A 19,061-nucleotide genomic window follows, 5' to 3' on the forward strand; every position below is an offset into this window, starting at 1 on the left:
CCTGAACGGACCGAAGACGAGGAAGCAAGCTGCAAGGGAGTACCTACCACAAGCAACAAGGCTGAGGCCCAGCTGGAGGACTGCTGTAAAACTTACAGAGATTGTTATCAGACTATCCAGTCTTGGTCTGCTGTACACCTAAAACCACAGTATCCAAAAGAAACTGTGCCCTGCTACCTGCGTAGCTAAAAGATTCAGCGAAGAGGACAGAGCGGACGGGAGCTGTTGTGGATCCTATACTGAGGACTAAAGACTTTGTTGCAGCTGTTTGTTGATTTTATCGAGAATTGAAAGCTTTGTTGCCGAGTTTGATCCAATGTGGGATTGAAGACTTTGTTGCTGAGAGTAGAGCCTTTTGTACTGGACACTTCAACAGATTGAGTTTCCAAACCAGCAGACCAAAAGTCTATGCTTCAAGGAACCGTTGAGTATAATTCCAGTTGCATTTAATGGAACTAAATTCATTAATTGTAACACATTCACATAGAATTGAACTGTTAATTATTTAGTTTTGCACACTTTGCGTGTGAAATAACCTTTAGTGAAGCTTGATGAAGTAACTATACGTAATCTACCTCATATTGTTGTATGAAGAATTTCTTTAAAAGTAAACTTGTCATATCTTTAATCTATATACCATTAATAAGCTGAATGTGATATATTCTAAGATTGACTGCATCATTTCAGTTTAGATTGCGTGTGTATGTGGGCGTGTATGTGTGTGACCAAGTTACTAGCTATGTCACAGCCTGCTTGGCTGCTGAACTTGCCGCTTGGTGTGTGAGGAGATAGGCGGTGTCATATTTCAATTGCCCTGTTAGCCGCATGGATGCAGTGAAAGCTTTTGACTTGTGTTTTATGCTTAGAGACTAAGCGATTTACTTTCTGACTTTTCTGATTTCTGATTTCTGTTTAATAGTTGTGTACTTAATAAAATACTACTATTGATTAAACATTCCTTGTGTCTAGCGTGTGTATGTGTGTTCATAGTAAATCCTCGATCTTTGTAACACGTCAATTAAATATTATTAATAAGAGAACTAAATCAACCCAGATAAACATTAAATGATCAATTATTGAATTGTTCCTACACACAGATGCATATAATGTATAGGCTACGATTACTGTATAGGCTATATGTAGCCTAGCTACTACACGCAGACGGGGCAGAGGACATCTACTATGTAATGAGTAGCCTATGTATTTACGTAGAATGCACTTGCCTCACGACAGATCTTAATGTCAGCTGACCTCTCCTACTAATAAGATTTTAATTTTTCATGGATTGTGCAGCCAGCTTCATCATTATTATTATTATTTATTAACAGACACTCTTATCCAGGGCGACTTACAGTTGTTACAAGATATCACATTATTTTTACATACAATTACATTATTTTTTACACATTATTTTTACATACAATTACCCATTTATACAGTTGGGTTTTTACTGGAGCAATCTAGGTGAAGTACCTTGCTCAAGGGTACAGCAGCAGTGTCCTACACCTGGGATTGAACCCACAACCCTCCAGTCAAGAATCCAGAGCCCTAACCACTACTCCACACTGCTGCCCTATATCATGGGACGGTAAACCAAATCCATCCAGGTCTTGGAGATGGAGCGGTAAATGTACAACCTATTAACTGAATAACTAAAGAAATAATCAGAATGAAAACAGTTTTGCCATTTCTCTCTCAGCAGCGTCCAGGAAACGGCAAAATTGTTTCAATTTCTGAGTTCGGTTACCTATTAGTTTTCATTCTGATTATTTGTTTATGCTACTAGCTCGTCTGTCAGCTCAACAAAGCCTGATAGGCTAGCAAATGTCAGTGCAGTGTGATGCCATAAAAATGAGTGGTTGGATTTGCTGTCAATCAACCCACGTTTTTTTTTTTTTAATCAGCTGTTCGTACATTAAAAAAAAAAAGGCGCTGCAGTTATACAATGCAGTTAATGAACAGTGTGCACGACTCCCTCCTCCCCCGAACCTCCAGAAGAGTGGTGTCTTTCTTGACTGATCACAATTAACTAATGCAGGGAGAGTATTACTCAGTGTGAACTACTACTGCGTCCATTCGTGGAGTTCCTCTATCTATCATATAAACCAGACTTTATTATCACATTGAAATATTCGCGCCGCTTCAGTGTGAATGCAAAATAATCCGCTTGCCGCCTGTGTTGCCGCGCCGTGCCAGTGTGAAACGACCCTTTACCAAGAAACACATGGATATTCACTATACCACAAAGAGATGAAAAAAGGTCTTGAAAAATGAAAAATTGCTACAAATACATTCTGAGAACTGTAGGTAAATCAGTGTTTTTGACAGATTAAAGATTGATAGCACTGACTTTAGATCTACAGTACATTTGTGCTGTGCAGGTGCAAAATCTTAATGCAAGCTTTCCAACATATTCTTTAATATGTAACTAATAACTGTCGCTTTCCGTGTGTCAGCAGCTTCTCAAACACTGCTGAAGTTAGAGTAAAAAGAACTACAAGTTTTTATCAACCTGTACTCCAAGATAAGCCACAGATGGATCTTTTTTTTTCTTTACAGCATTTTACAGTAACCAGTAATCCGCCTGGATTGCATCCAGACAGGTGGTTGATGCAATCCAGGCTGATTCCCCAGTGCTGGAAAATGCTTGAATGAAATCCATCTCGGGCTTATATCAGTGAGGAAAAGGTTCATCAAATTTACCCCTAAGTAATATGGAAAAGTATACAGTATACAGAAGTGGAGTGGCTCTAGACATATTGTATGACGGCATATTACATACAACTAGCGGCCTTTCAGTTTGTTTGGATGTGTTTCTTGCACATCCGGTACTTGTGAATGCCTCATGCGCGCTGCATGCAAGCAAACTCCAGCTCTGCCCGACCAGCGTGTGCTGTATCTAATAGAAGCCAGCTATTTTTAAAACAGATGTCACAAAGCTTCTCAAAGCCCGATATTCTCCTCGCCCACACCATCACTCCCTGTGCTCTAAGTTAGTTGGAACTGAAATCTCTCTGTTGCTTGGCTGGGATGGGGGAAAGCAGATCAAACGGAAGGGCAGAGGTGGGGAGGAAGTATATTTCAGTGATCCTTTAATGCAGTTAATCTGGCATGAAAATACTGGAGAAAGACCTAGAAGGCAGTAAAAAACAACAAAAACCACCTACAATTTCTGACATTAAATCTCAAGAGTTTTCAATCCATACCATGGTACCATTAAAATGTCAGTATCATTCCAAATTAGTTTCCTGTCAGGAAATCTTAACTTTATCACAGTATAGCTAAACCTATAATTAACATTGTCAAATGTGGCTATTAAAGTAACATACAAGATTACTTGGAAAAGCACCAAGTAGCACAAGACAACCATGCATGCTGCATTTTAAAAACACAGATAAACCAAGCACATACTTACATCTTAATTCTTTACTGTAGATTAAAAAAACAAACAAAAAATTCTTAAACAAAATGTATTTACTATTGCTTTTCAATTAATGTTGGTATATAAAAAATGTAAAGCATCAGAGAATACCACAGAACAAATACCGCTCTGCAAGCCCCCTGTGCAACCATATCAGAACTTACTGTCGGAGGACCACACAGTTCTGAATTGTGTACAGGCTGGCTTGCAGGTGCCCAGCCAGCCACAAGAATCGCTGGTGTGCGGTGAGCCAAGGACTCCCCAGACAACCTAATCCCTACCCCGTCCACAGTCAGCAGTGGCATAGCTTGGATTCAAACTGGCGATCTCAAAGCTATAGGGCGCATCCTGCACATCATTCCTGCGGAGTGCCTTTACCGGATGTGCCACTCGGGAGCTCAAACCATACCTTTCTAAACATCTTCTGCTGATTTAGAATAGCCAAGTTCAGTTCAATTTTCAGTTTGGCTGCTTTATGCTTTAGATCTCAATATTGGCATGTCAGTATTCATCTGCACTCCCCTTTCAACATTTCTGCAGTTTTTCCTAAGTACTGATACCCCCTGCTGTAAGTGTGCTTGGAACCTATGCTGTGAAGCATGAACAGAGACTAATCTGCTGGAGGCCTCTCCAATGTCACATGCTGGTCAAAAGATCCTTCCATTTGTCTTAAAAACTTGTAAATATTTTATTACATTGCTGTTCTCAAACTACACACATGAAAATATACAAAAAAAATACAATTTATATATATATATATATATATATATATATATATATATATATATATATATATATATATATATAATTATAACGGTATGGAAATAAACAGAAGTGCCCGTAAACGTCTGCCAAAATGGCTAATAATAAACAATTCTCCCTTTATAACATGCTGTGGTTGATCGAATAGAGGGGAATGGTCCCCAATATACAGTGATCTACATAGTGATCAAACCATGATCTACTATGCATTTACACTATGTTCAGACAACAGCATCCAAAGATATAGCCCCTTCATTAGCACCAATCACAACCCACATGTTTTGTGATGTCACATTAATAACTTATGAATGTCCATACCAAGTTTCATTATAAGTTCATAATTTCTCGTACAATATAGAGAACCTCAACTGCAATAAATATATAACTGGACTCCTTCTTGGTACCTACAAGTTTGGAAAGCTCAATCACAAGAATATCGTGTGACCAGGCCTGGAGTTATGTACTTTAATCTCCAACCCTAGTCCTTGAGACCACAATCAGTATTGTAGCCATATGATGAACAAGAATGAAAACACATTCCAGTACATGCTTAGTTCAGTCTATTTATTCTTTGAAATACAGAACATGCTGTGCTTAGTCCAAGGGTCCTGATGGGAACAAAAAAAAAAAAGTGTGCAGCCACTGTCAGCCATCAGCTCCTTTGAAAGCAATGCCTGTGACCTTCTTGTGTCAGATGCAATAGCTGGGTGGTACAAGAACCCTCTGAAAAGAACTGGCTTCCACCTTTCAGCTATTCTATCTCTCTGTCACATAGACCAGGGTAAGCCAAACGGAAGTGGATATTCAATTGGGGAGAATAAAGGGTGTAAAACTGAGAAAACTATAAAAAAAAAATAGAAAAAAGAGAATATAAGAATGGAGAAATTGTATCTCAGATGCATGCATTCGCCCAACGATTAATTATTGATAACTGTATTCTTAAAATTCCACACCAGCTGTGCCAATGCAGCCACCAACTCATACCAGAAGAATTTTGCTGAGGAACAATTAAGTTGTTTGTTGCAATCTTCTGTCCTTTCTTTCCTTCCTGTGCTAATTAGGGAAAAAACTATACCATGCTAAAATACACATTTGCATACTTCTGTAGCAGTTATGCTGGTATAGTTTCCTGGCTTTTATTGTTAGTTTGCTTAGCTGTAGAGTTCTAGAACATCAGATGATCGTCATCGTTGTGCAGTTTGGAAGCACTGATTAATTAAGGAGAATGTGTCTGTGAGCAAAAAAAAAAACTGTACTGTATTTGAATCAGAAGCACATGTGCAAATAATTTTTTCCAACGTGACAGATGGCTTATTTATGCAATCCATTATTGTTAGATAATGGTTTATTTTTTAACTTATTTTAATTGTGTATATACTTTGAGCCTGTGTATCATTTCCATTCCGCTTACTGCACTTTTTTAAAATATATGTTTACAAAAATACACATAAATGCGACAGCCTTGATGCTTAGATAGCTAATGACTTTCCACATGGGAAAAAAAAAGGAAAAATCGAAAAAAAGATTTCAAATGACAAGTATGAAAAACAACTTTGCTAATTTAAAATAAAATAGAAAAGTTTGTACGATTATTATTATTATTATTATTATTATTATTATTATTATTATTATTATTATTATTATTATTATTAGTATTATTATTATTAGTATTATTATTAAATCAGCACTGCATTTCTTTATTGTAACTTTTTAATTAATATTTGGAAATATTAAACTAAATGTTTTGATAAGTTATTTTTTCGTATTACTGCTACGGCAGTGAACATGTTTTCTGTGGCAGATATTGTCCATGTTTTCTGTGGCAGATATTGTCCATGCAACAGTAAGTGTGAAAAACAATCAGCCTAGCAGTGCTATACTTGCTTTCTACTTTCCATTGGCGCGACACCCCTCCTGGTTTCTCACTGTCACAACTTTATCACAGCAAAAGTAATCTGGTCTCGTCATTATGACTTTAAATCAAATATATTTACACAAGAGTCATTTCATGCTCCAGTTATTTTGTGAAAGCAATGACGAACAGAAATCCAACTGTCCTTGGATGAAACAGGGGCCTTTTATTAGAAGTTTCACCTTCGATGTTGTCACACTGGATTAAAATACCGGCCCACGCTTTTACCCTTCATTAACTTCTCTGTCAACCGTGAAACAAGTTAGCTCAATGAGCGGAGCAGGGAACAAGACTTCTTTGTATCCACAGGAAGTAAATTGTTCACTTTGGTGTCTCTATGCCACATGGGTTCTTGTATAGCAATGAGGTTAGCTTGCATTTGAACAGGAGTTAAAGGTTAGGATCCTCATTTACTATTCTGCAAATAATCTAGCAGGGTGACTGTTTTAGGGTGCCAGTTATGATGTTAGAACTTGTTGTGGTCCATGATGCTAAGCCTAATGCAAGTTATAGTATTGGCAGCACTGAAGAGATTCATAAAGCATTCTAACCCACACTGCACTGCAAGCATGCCCCACTCCTGTGACAGAGACACACCTGGGTATCTAGTGACAAATTAATCAGTGTTAACCCAGACTAAGCTACTTAACATTTTAGTCCCTTACTGAAAATCAACCCATTTAAAACCAATTTACCACAAGCACCAGCATGTCTAAATGAAATGTATTGCTCTATGGTAAACTATGCTGCTTCAAGGCCAACAACTATATTATGCCTTTAATTTGTCGATAATTTAGGAAAACATCGTAACTTCCTTTTGATCTTCAATAATCCCCTTTTAAATACAATGTTTATAGCATTAAATATTAACCACACTGTAGCCTCAGCACAAGCAAAATAGCAGACTGTAAATGCAAAAGAAGTCGATGCAGCATAACCTTTATAGATTTCACCTTAAATACAATTTCATGTCTTCCAAAAAAAAATATTGGGTGAACAAATTATATATTATATATGATTCAAATATGAGACAGGAAAGGAAAAAAGATACAGCACACACATCGTTGTGTTTATAGTACTGGGAGAGGACAGCTCCAATTTAATTTAAATAACAGTTCAACATTTTAAGCAAATATTAACGGCATTGCAACTTCTCCATTTACAGTAATTAAAGTGGTACAGATAATGAAATAATTCCTTAAGTATTACCAGTCGTGCACTGCCATTCACTATATACTGTACTGGGTTCTCTTACTTTCAGGTAGTCTGATATTATTTCACCTTACAGGCCGTTTTACCTCAACAGACTCTTTGGGGTCAAAGCATGTAACTAGCTGCAAAAATATCTGTCAATTAGTAGTTCACTGTATTCTGTCACACGTTAACACTGTAATTAATGCCACCCTCACTGGTCTACCGAGGTAAAAGATAAAAGTTGTTCTACTCCCACCCCTCACCACCCCTTCTTCGAAAATAAAAAAGGAGGAGGTCTCACTTTTAAAGTGTCTGGATTTGCAAAACAGTTAGTTTTACCTCAAGACCAACCTTTGAAAGTGGCTCTAAAATGATCAGACTGTTGTCTAGTTTTAGTTCCATGAGGCAGTTCTCTCTCATTTGTATAAATGTAGCAGGGTTGACAGGGCTACAATTCCACAACCTCTGACTCACATAGCAACCTCCATTAGAGTGGTAAGCAGATCCATTTGCTGAACAAAAGCACAATACACTTTAAAATCAAAGGCAAACACAACAATCACTGGGCGCATTCTCCCACTTATATTTGAAGTGCAGTAAATATTGTTCAGATCATGTTTTACAAATGGAATCTATTATTATAAGAGAAACTTTATAACACAATAAACAAGGTATGCAAATAAAATCTCCCTACCAAGCATTGATAGAGAACACGCACCCGATGACAATGTGGCGTGATCTGCAACAATGTGATTTTCACAGTCATTGGGTTGTTAAATTTGAATGAATGCAAGAAATATTTCAAAATGAGATTGGGTACACAGTATATATTGTAGATGCCACAAACAAAGTTACTCATAAATGCCCGCGTATAACCACCATGTCTTACACTTTTAAAATGAAGAACAACTTCTTAATAAGACTACCCAAGTTTCCAAGTTAGCACCAGTTCCCAGGCTTCATTAGCCCAACCAATGAGAAGAAAAAATTCAAGTGTAAGATTTTGATCTTGACTTAATTCAGATACTGTTAAAAATCAGTGTTCAGATAACATCCATAACAAGTTTTATTAAGTTTCCCTAAGAGGGCTCTCAAGGTATAACTAAAATAACTGAACATGAAACAGTGACATATGCCCAGCAAGGAGGAGTGTATGTATGTATATACAGTACTGTGCAAAAGTTTTAGGCAGGTGTGAAAAAATGCTGTAAAGTAAGAATGCTTTCAAAAATAGACTTGTTAATAGTTTATATTAATCAATTAACAAAATGCAAAGTGAGTGAACAGAAGAAAAATCTACATCAAATCAATATTTGGTGTGACCACCCTTTGCCTTCAAAACAGCATCAATTCTTCTAGGTACACTTGCACAAAGTCAGGTATTTTGTAGGCATATAGTAGGCATATATAAGCTTCTTGATGTGAAGCATCCTTGAATAAATGTACTAAAACTCCACTGAGACTCCAAGGGCAGACATTGATTAGTCAGATTCAAGACTGATTAGCAGACAGCTAGTCTGAGAACCACAGAAAGAAAGCTTAGTTTAAAAAAAAACAATTATTCACACTTCTAAGGATGCAGTCTTTAAAACGGTTTGCCATGGTTCTGAAATTACACTGGGTGTATTCTTTTAATTTAAGCTATACCTATATTTCACAACTGATTTATAGGGTCTCTGTATAATCAGATTTCGCTTGTCATATATTACAGTTATTGAAAAGCAATTACTGGTAATTACTGAACTGTTCACAGTAGAATTACTTTTAACTTTGTTACTTCAGCAAAAGCTAAGAAGTCCTTATACAAATAAACGCACATGATAAATCTTGAGGGTTTCATGCGCGAGCAAGGTTTTGTTCTTCATTTATGTTCCTTGCACATGAGGGTTTGATCTGACCAACATATATCCTCTGCCGGTAATAGGGACAACTGGAAAAACACTGGCTACCAGTAAAAAGCATTTACTTTTTACTAATGTGAATACAAGTTAAGCAGTTGGGGCCCATACATTTTGCCTCAAAGCATCAGTGTCACACCGTACCTCTGATTTTAAGCATTTTATACAGCAAGCAAGCAGAATCGGTACTTTAGAATATATTTTGCAGATCAGCCCTACCAAATACTTTTACATTTACAGGAGCAGTTACTGTAATAGTCTTACTCCAGTAACCATACACTATAGTTATTTTATAAATTGAATACAGCCTGTTTCCCATGTAATTATTCAGAATTAGCCGATGTGATGACATCTCTTCTCTGCAGAATGTAAAAGTGACTCAGACACGGGAGACCTCAGGAAGGGGAGGCAACTAAATTTTTCAAGTGTTGCAAAGTGTAATGGGATAAAACATCACTGTTACATCAATGCCTACAAAAAAAAAAAAGAATAGATCTATATTTAAAACAGTTGGGTACAGTAGGTTCTGTAGGTAGAAATTTTATTATCCGCACCCCTTGTTTAACAAAGTGAAAAGTGTCTAGTCCAGGCTACTTGTATCTTCAAATTTTCTGTACTATGTGTGCTTACAGAACTATTTTTACAGTAGAAAGGTTTCGGGGCCATATTTTTGGAAATAAAAAAAGTATGGATTTATTGTATATCATTTTAAAATCATCCAAAGCCACTTTATGACAGGTCACAATTTCTATTCTTACGTGTTGAAAGTTTAAATGTTTTACATTCCGACAATGTTCTCAGGAGGAAGTCTACTGTTTTAAGCACATGCACATTATTAGTTGTATTGTTATTTATTTCTCAGCAGACATCACATGAAGCACAAACACACTTCTCATCCTGTTATGTCATGTGAAGAACATTGAGTTGGCATGAGTTTATTTTTATCAGAAACCAGACGCTGTAATTAAAAATAGTTTTTACATAAGAATGTTGTTACAATATAAGGGGAAGTTGAAAATAGCATCTCTATTTTCAATATCAGTATACAGCAAACCGCCACTTTGAAAAAAAGCGGCATAGCAGTTTTCATGCACATAATTCAGATTATGAATGATATAGTAAACAGAAATTATATTTTAGATGAACATCATCATTGTGGGACACTGCAGCTTCAAGACCTTCTAAAATACATCTAAAACAAAGTTTTAAAGCAAATGAAGGACCAAGTATATCATTTGTTTGACAATACATTCAAATAGAGGTTACCGCTTATACACTTGTCTGACTCCTAGCAGCTCAACTGATAGGCCGGAGTTACCAACATTTTCCCTCCAGTGCAATTTGCATGGAACTACTAAAACTAAAAACTGGAGCGATAAATGCTTCCTCCTTTTTGATAAAACAGCACAAAGTTATAGCACTAGAGAAGAAGGAAGACACAGAGCACACGATGTAAATAGATAATATTGAATATACTGCACAGAATAGGCTCCATTTGCCTGAAGTACAACTTGTGTGTGCCTGCAAATGTGATGAATCTCTCAAAGCCCATTTGTTTGAGATTGCAACAGCCTCTGATTTAGCAGAGAATACCGGCTACATGTTTTCTCATATGACTGTTGTACACTGCTTTCTAATAAAGTGCACAAAAGGTTAAGCTGAGGAAAAATCTAGTAAACAGACACCAAGTGAAAAACAGCAGCTTTAAGTGGGCTCACTGAGTGCCTGATACAATTTTAATTTCAATCAAGGAACTGATATTATACACTTTCCATTTATCTTATTGCAAAACAAGCTTTTAAAAGGGCTATAAGCTGTGTAGCCACAAAAGGCAAAGTTAGCAGTAGAATGATTATAAAATATTAAGGCTTACATTCAAAAGCTCAAAGGCAGTGTGTGTGTGTGTGTGTGTGTGTGTGTGTGTGTGTGTGTGTGTGTTGTGTGTATTCCGGACTAATAGGGTAATAATAAAGCCATTTCCACTGTTACAGTAACAGAAAGTTAGACAACCGTTGAACACATTAAATATTAAGAGTATTAGCTCATGTTATGCTCCTTTGGAATCCTTTTATAACAATAATGTTGTCATTAGACTTTCACTGAGATTGACATGTATTACAGATTGCCGATGACAGAAACAAAACAGGCAACTTCATTCTCAGAAATAAAGCTGCACTGGAGGTGAAAGAGGTGCCTCCTTGCCAATAAAAAAAAAAAAAAAAAGTGTTGGCCTGAAAACCACTATTATTGGACTAATTTAAAAGCGAAAGAAAATAAGCTCCCGAGTGGCGCATCCAGTAAAGGCGCTCCACGTGGAGTGCAGGATGCTCTCTATAGTCTGGACGTCGCAAGTTCAAGTCCAGGCTATTCCACAGCCGACCGTGGACGGGAGCTCCCAGGCAGTGGCACACAACTGGCCGAGCGTTGCCCGGGGGGAGGGAGGGTTAGGTCGGCCAGGGTGTCCTCGGCTCACCGCGCACCAGCGACCCCTGTAGTCTGGCTGGGCGCCTGCGGGCTTGCCTGTAAGCTGCCCGAGAGCTGCGTTGTCCTCCGACGCTGTAGCTCTTGGGTGGCTGCATGGTGAGTTGGCAGTGTGAAAAATAGCGGTTGGCTGACGGCACACGCTTCGGAGGACAGCATGTGTTCATCTTCACCCTCCTGAGTCAGCGCAGGGGTGGTAGCGGTGAGCTGAGCTTAAAAAATAATTGGCCATTCTAAATTGGGAGAAAATAATAACAATAATTGGCAACGACTAAATTTATTAAAAAAAAAGCGAAAGAAAATAAAAATTATTTTGCTAAACTAATTGAGAACTAATCTTCTTTTAGTGCAGCGACAGTGGAGGGACAAACATTCACGTGGGTTTAATGTAAAGGGAATGGTCTCTGATGGAACAGTTTGTAAAAAAAATTATACATTGCTGCATTATCTCAATGCACACTGTAACATACTGCAATACCCGGCACGCTGAAAAGAAAACACATGGATACTTTATACAATTCAGCAGTAAACTTACAGTTTTAAAAATTACGCTATTGCTTTAAAAATCTAAAAATATTTTTTACAAACCGGTTTTTAACTTGAGTAATGTGTGTACCGGTAATGTGCATCAGGAAATGGCTGGGGCTTTGTTCCTCAGTGCCTTGATTAACATTATCTTGCCCTCTTAAAATGCCCTCAGCTACTGCACCATACAATGATCAGCTTAACAAAAACTGATGCAGGTCTGTTTTAGATGTCCCTTTCACATTGTCTTCATGTGATAAGCATTACTAGTCATCTCCCCAAGTGTCAGAAAGGGCTGATTAAATCCGAGGACATGACAGCACAGTACACGTGCAAGTCCCTTCTGTAGACCATTGTGGCAAATCACTTTCAATGCCCTGCTAGTCAGCCTCGGCTGCCATGTATTAAAACAGATTAGATCAGTGCTTATAATTGCACATTTCCAGAGCAGTTATTTTTATTACCATCTCTACGGACGATCAACATTTTCCAAGCAGTCGCTTACAGTTCATTGGACTTAAAAGGGTCACTCTCAACTCTCCCTGCACTTTACACTGGGATTCCCATATTTAATAGCATAGAATCCCATAGGGCCTTACACAATAGTGCAGAGTTGAGCCAATACCCCCAAAGTGTACTGCTGTAGAGCTACAATAAACATTTGATGACGGATTCATCAATTTGAGATTTCAGATGACTGTGGGATTCTCAAAACTGTCCTACAGAAAACACTGACAGTGCTCATGTACTGTGCTGTTTTATGAGCCAAAACAACACACATAGTTATTGATGACCATAAGTGGAGCTGAATTTATCAGAAGCTCACTAAACACTACAAAATCAGGGCGATTAAACACAAATAGTGTTGATAACCCAATTATGCCTCTTTTACTGTGTTCAGATCCAAGGACAGTTAGCTAATTATAGCATGTATTTGTTTATTAATCAGTTCAGTGATAGGCTATACTTTTTTCTTACCGATTATGCTATTGTGCATGTGTAAATTGTACAGTGCTTGTTAAATATCATAAAACCTTAAAACAAGACCATTTCAGTTCTAGACACCGATGTATTATACTAAGATGAGAACATTTCAATAGAGATATCAACTTAAGCAACTGTGCTTGCTTTGGGTTCAAGTTTTAATAAATGGGGTGAACATCAAAGCTTATATTATCTGGAGTGTCACAATATCCAAAGTGATGCAATGAGCTGATCATCTGACTATTCTGGTTGGTACATTTCATTTTTATGATAAGCAGAGGATGGCACTGACAAGATAGTAAGCAATTATTAAAAAAAAAAAGTTTTTTGCAAAGCAGCTACACAATGCACACACTTCTCTATAACCAGACAGAAAGACTCTTCCTAGCACTTCTTATACTATCACACTCCATATCAAACTGATGTTTGTTCATGGATCCTCAACCCTTGAGTGCCTGATAAAACGTAAGACCACAAAGTTAGAAAATTATCATTAAATTATAAAACAAATTGTCCATTTGATTTTAATAAATGGTAGTTAGAGAATAAAATGAGTTAACCTAACCACAGTTAAATACAAGCAATCTTCAGGCTTGACACAGTAGAAAATCTCTTCTCACAATTAAGCCTACACACGTGTTGAGAGGGAAAACATTTCGGTATTCCCTGCACACAGCTTCAAGTTATTTTTTACAAGTTAGCTGAGAGCAAGTCGAACACTAAAAAATTCTGTAAAACCAGTTGGATCCTCAGTAAATCCGGTTGGGTATTTTTTATGATTTCCAGACGGTGAAATCATACTTTCATCATCTTCCAGATTGTCAGGTGCAATAGAAAAACAAATGCCACAAATGGGAATGTTAACAAACGTGTTGTGAACTTCAGCACTGCCTGGTGAGTTTGGTATTACAATTGCCACTGAAGAGTCGGTGAGTGGCTCACCAGGTAGAAGCGCAGCCCCGTGGTGCGCAGGGTGAGTCGTACAGCGCAGGGTTCACGTCCTGGCTGTGCGAAGTAGGCCGGTCTTCGCTGGGGACTCTGAAGGGAGCCTCGCATTGGCTCTGGCGCTCCCGTGGGTTAGGGAGGCAAAAACCAGCAGGGACTGTTTATCCTCATCACTCTACAGCGAACCGTGCTGGCCAGGCACCCAGTGAGCTCAAAGGCAGACACCTGCAGGGCTGGCCTTTGTCCACCTGAGTCCATCAAGTTCCTGGGTGAAAAAGGAAGCTGGCTGGGTCGTGGGATCAGAGGACACCCACTGAATATTCGGGTCTCCTGAGCCATGTGGGGAATTGCTGCAGTGAGGGGAAAAGCGACTGGGCATTCCAAATTAGGAGAAAATCGGGGGGAAAATAATAATTGGACACACTAAATTTAAAAAATAAATAAAAAAAAACAATTGCCACTGATATAATTCTAACTTATTTTTTAATATAATGCATAGCAATGTTTTCTATTTTTTCAATGTACAGTATATGATTATATGCCTTTGTCAGTCCCCTTTTTAAAATGAGCAACATTCTATAAAGTCATTCAGGGCAACTCTGATCCTGCAGGGTAAAATACAGTTTTCAAATCTATTTTAAGTACAGATTTACCCCAGGGATCACACTTACCCTGAATAAACCCTATATCCTATGATTACTACTGTTTAATGTACAGATTATGATTCTACTGTGAAAAAGTTGGTTACATTCAAACTAGGTCCTTAATTAAATCCGAGTATGTTTTTACAGCTGTGGTTATTACCCCCTTTAACATTATATTGTTCTCCGTCTCTGTTTTTCAGTCAAGATAGAAAGTGTATTTTTATAAAATAACTTTTTCTGTTTTAGTGTTCCTATTTTACAATCTAAACTGCATTTTTTTCAATTCTATTATTATTACATTTTTGTGTTAAATGCTTTTTATTGTTTTATTGATACAAACCAGTTGTTTTTACAATTAAAACCACATTTTGTATCTCTTTTTGAATTGCTGCTTCAACATATTAAGACTGTTTTTTAATGTACTGGTCACCTTTTTGGCAGTTTTGTGCATTGGGATCCTAATGTATTTTATTGCGATTTTCTTTGCTTTGTATTGTATAGTGCTTTGAGATACTTTTTGTATGAAAGGCGCTAAATGATTATTATTTTACTTCAATTCTGTTTTTCATGCGGAAAATCTCATCACAGGAAAAATCCAAATGGTGGAATGGTTCAAGCTTCCAGACCAATTCTAGAATGGATTGGGTTCCCCTCAACCATTCTTGAATGGGTCCGAACCCTTCTTTAACTGGCCAAATTCTCAATTTGCACTAAACAAACACAACTGCAGACTATTACATGCATTCTAATTTAATTTTCCGGAATGAATGTCCAGGATTTCTGAGGGTTTTTTTTCTGAGAGTAGTTGATACAGGCACACACACTTGTTTTACACCTTTTACAAAAAATGCTACCTTATATTTTCACTACCAAATGATAAAGTACATCTAATATTTCTAAAAAAAAAAAAAAAAAAACCCACATCAGTGTAAATCTTGCAATAAATGACACAGTAACAGGTTGACCTTCTGCTGAATGATGACATAAAACCACCCTTGGCTTTCAGCAGTATCTTTCGAGTAGATACTGGCTCAATTGGGCTCTTCGTTGAAAACAAAAAAAACAAAAAAAAACAAAAAACAGAACAAAACACAAACTTAGTTCAACAACTAACAGTTGAACTGTTTGTGTATCATATGCTGCACACACCACGCAATAAATCTGGAGTCCAGGTAAACACGTAGCTTTAAATAAACCTTCTTGGAACTGCAGGTTCACCGTGTAACCTGCCTTGGGAGACTAGTCTGCACGATGCTGTGTTTTTGACACCTGCTTGAAATACTCTGCGTTTTTTTTTTACTTGCAGTTAAGTATGGCCGTCATTTGATGTTTACAAACACAATTACCATTTTCCACACCAACCAGTTTAAATTTAAAAAAATCAATCAATCAATCAATCAATAATAATAATAATAATAATAATAATAATAATAATAATAATAATAATAATAATAATAATAATAAAACTTTTTTTTAAAAGAAAATGCTTGCCATTGGTAGCCTACGCTTAGAAATCGGACCGTTATCATTAAACTTAAATGTAGAACACAATACCCAGGTTAGAAATATCAACATGTGAGTAACATAACATAGTAGACCAACAACTTTGACATGTATTGTCAAACAGAAGCAACAGATGCATGTGGGTTATACTTACGTATCTATTAATAAGACTCCGCAACAGGCTGCAATCCATTCTTATTTGACAGCTCCAACTGATTTTATATATATATATATATATATATATATATATATATATATATATATATATATATATATATATATATATATATATATATATATATATTCCAAGTTCTTCACACGCTGAAACGCTACCTATATTTTCTTTCTGTTCTAAGATCCATGAGGCTATTGTGGCTGTCAGTACGCCGATATCAATGTGAAGGAAGAGAGACTTCACAATTTAATTCTCTTCTTAAATCTTTTTTTTTTAACTGTGGGTCTTGGATAGGTAATAATAAGTGTGCTAGTAGTTTTCTGTTTTCTCTCGTTTATATTTCGTCGTGCGTAAAACCCGCACTGTTTCTGTGTGCTGTCTTTTTTTTTCTTTCTCTGTTGCTTTTCTGTTCTTGTGTTTTCCCCTTCTCTTCTTTTTATTTTTCGAGTCCTGTCCTCATTCTCACCTTTCCCGTGCCTGCGTTATCCAGTCTTGTCGCTCCGCTCGGGAGCTTTTCTTCTAGCTCACGTCAGAGGAGGCGTGAGCGCTTGCGCACTTGTCACACCCACTGCCTATGGGAGTACTGAATATGTGTAACAACATCGACTGAAAATACATTGTTGTGGAAATACTATGTATCGATCACATCTGGCAGGAATTATATTTAGTGGTGCTGTTTTGTTACCACAGTCGGGAAAACAAGAGGCAGATAGAATGCTGTAAACCTGTAACTATACTTATCACTAGTGCATAAACTGTGTGCAGTAGAAAGCAACCATTTGAACAGCGTTAATGTAACATATCATGATTAAGTACAATTAAGATCAATCAATACAAACATAATTTAAATGTTTTGGAAATTAAATTAGATAAATATCATAAGTACATTATTAATTTTTTAAAAATGCATTTGATTGGATATATTATAGTTACACACATATTCACGCGTTTTCTAGAATATAGCCTACGTTTTCATATAGATGATTATAAACCACAGTTGATTTGTCCATTTAAAAGTGTATTAAAGCACACCAAAGCATGCTAAGTATAAGTAATTGTCATACAGAGAAACGACTGTATAGTAAAAGCACAGTAAATGTATAGCACAATTGGAAAAGCATAGCAATGCTAAATGGCGTGTCATATTGCCCTGGTAAACTGGATTTTCAAAAGGCTTGGTAAACCTCATACACTCACATCGCGTTATGGTTGTTTCCAACTTGTTTCAATGTTACTAATTTACACAGTTGTATAATTTTGTTTGCAAAATATAAACCACATCTTTTCAATGTTCAAATGTTTGCTTTCTACTGCACACAGCTTATTCACTAGTGATAAGTAAAGGCAATGTACTAAAATAAACTGCAGTGTTACTGGGGCTAATAAGGGTTTCGTTCTGCACTTTTTAACTGCATAGTTTGGCACTTTTACATTGTGTCATTCTAGCACTGCTGGTCTAGTGCAGCACAGTGGATGTGTATTGTACAGTAGTAGCCTATGTGAAGTACATAACGGGTTTTTTTTAAACTGCGATCATTTATATTAAAAAATGAGTTATGAATACAGATATATTTCAGCTACTCTAAAAACTTTTTTTTTTAGATAAAATTCAATGAAATGTGTTATAATTTACAGGACGTGTACAACTTCTACAAATAACAGAGAAGCTGAGCGGTTGCTGTTTCCTCTCGTTATTCTAACTATTCTGTAAGGTGGTATTAAAAAAAAAAAAAAAAAAAAAAAAAAAACTCTGCCGACCTACAATTACAATTTATAAAAGGTAGAACTACTGAACTACTGTCATAGTAACATTTGCTTTGCACAAGCAGGTCCTGAAAAAAAAAAAAAAAAGTTTGGCAATGAGATGAAGAAACTGTTGCTGTATGTGTGGAGCAAACGGTGCATGCTTTATAAATTTGATTACATGCTGTGATAGACAAAGAGAATGTGATACGTTTTATTGGACTAACTAAACAAAAAATAATCACACACTTTCAAGGAGATTGATGTGTACATTCAAAGGTGGCACCAGAACTTTAACAAAAATAACCCATTTTGAATCACTGCAATTCAATGCTGTGAATTATAGAGGTCATTGTTCACATATTCATATTGCTACATGTACTATTGACAGTAAGTTTTTATAGGCTCACTTAACTCCTGTTTACTGCTAGATCAATATTGTCTTATAATATTAATATAATCACACACACACACACACACACACACACACACACACACACACACACACAAACACACACACACACACACACCCACACACACACACACAAACACACACAAACACACACACACACACACACACACAAACACAAACACACACACACACACACACACACACACACACACAAACACACACACACACACACACACACACACACAAAACTGTGATGGGATCTCACTCTCTTTTTTTGCAAGCACATCCGTTTTCCTTTTTTATTTATTTATTTCTTAGCAGACACCCTTATTCAGGGCGACTTACAATCGTAAGCAAATACATTTCAAGTGTTACAATACAAGTAATACAATAAGAGCTAGAAATACAATAACTTTTGTTCAAGCAAAGCACAAGTGTGACAAACCACAATTCAATAATACA

The 19,061-nt window shown here is 36.8% G+C and overlaps 1 protein-coding gene across 8 annotated transcripts in view; it reads right to left on the minus strand.

Annotated features, from left to right (window-relative positions):
- The window catches only part of LOC117406027 (phospholipid-transporting ATPase IH), a 72,514-nt gene extending 55,549 nt beyond the window's left edge, over positions 1-16,965 (minus strand). For all 8 annotated transcript variants that reach the window (XM_059029912.1, XM_059029911.1, XM_059029910.1 and 5 more), the window contains exon 1: positions 16,424-16,965. In XM_059029912.1, the coding sequence (XP_058885895.1) occupies positions 16,424-16,462 (39 nt within the window). In that variant the 5' untranslated portion in view covers positions 16,463-16,965. The remainder of the gene's footprint in view (positions 1-16,423) is intronic.
- Between the last annotated feature and the right edge of the window lie 2,096 nt (positions 16,966-19,061).

This window comes from Acipenser ruthenus, chromosome 9 (assembly GCF_902713425.1).
Source record: "Acipenser ruthenus chromosome 9, fAciRut3.2 maternal haplotype, whole genome shotgun sequence".
In the NCBI taxonomy this organism is placed as follows: Eukaryota; Metazoa; Chordata; class Actinopteri; order Acipenseriformes; family Acipenseridae; genus Acipenser; species Acipenser ruthenus.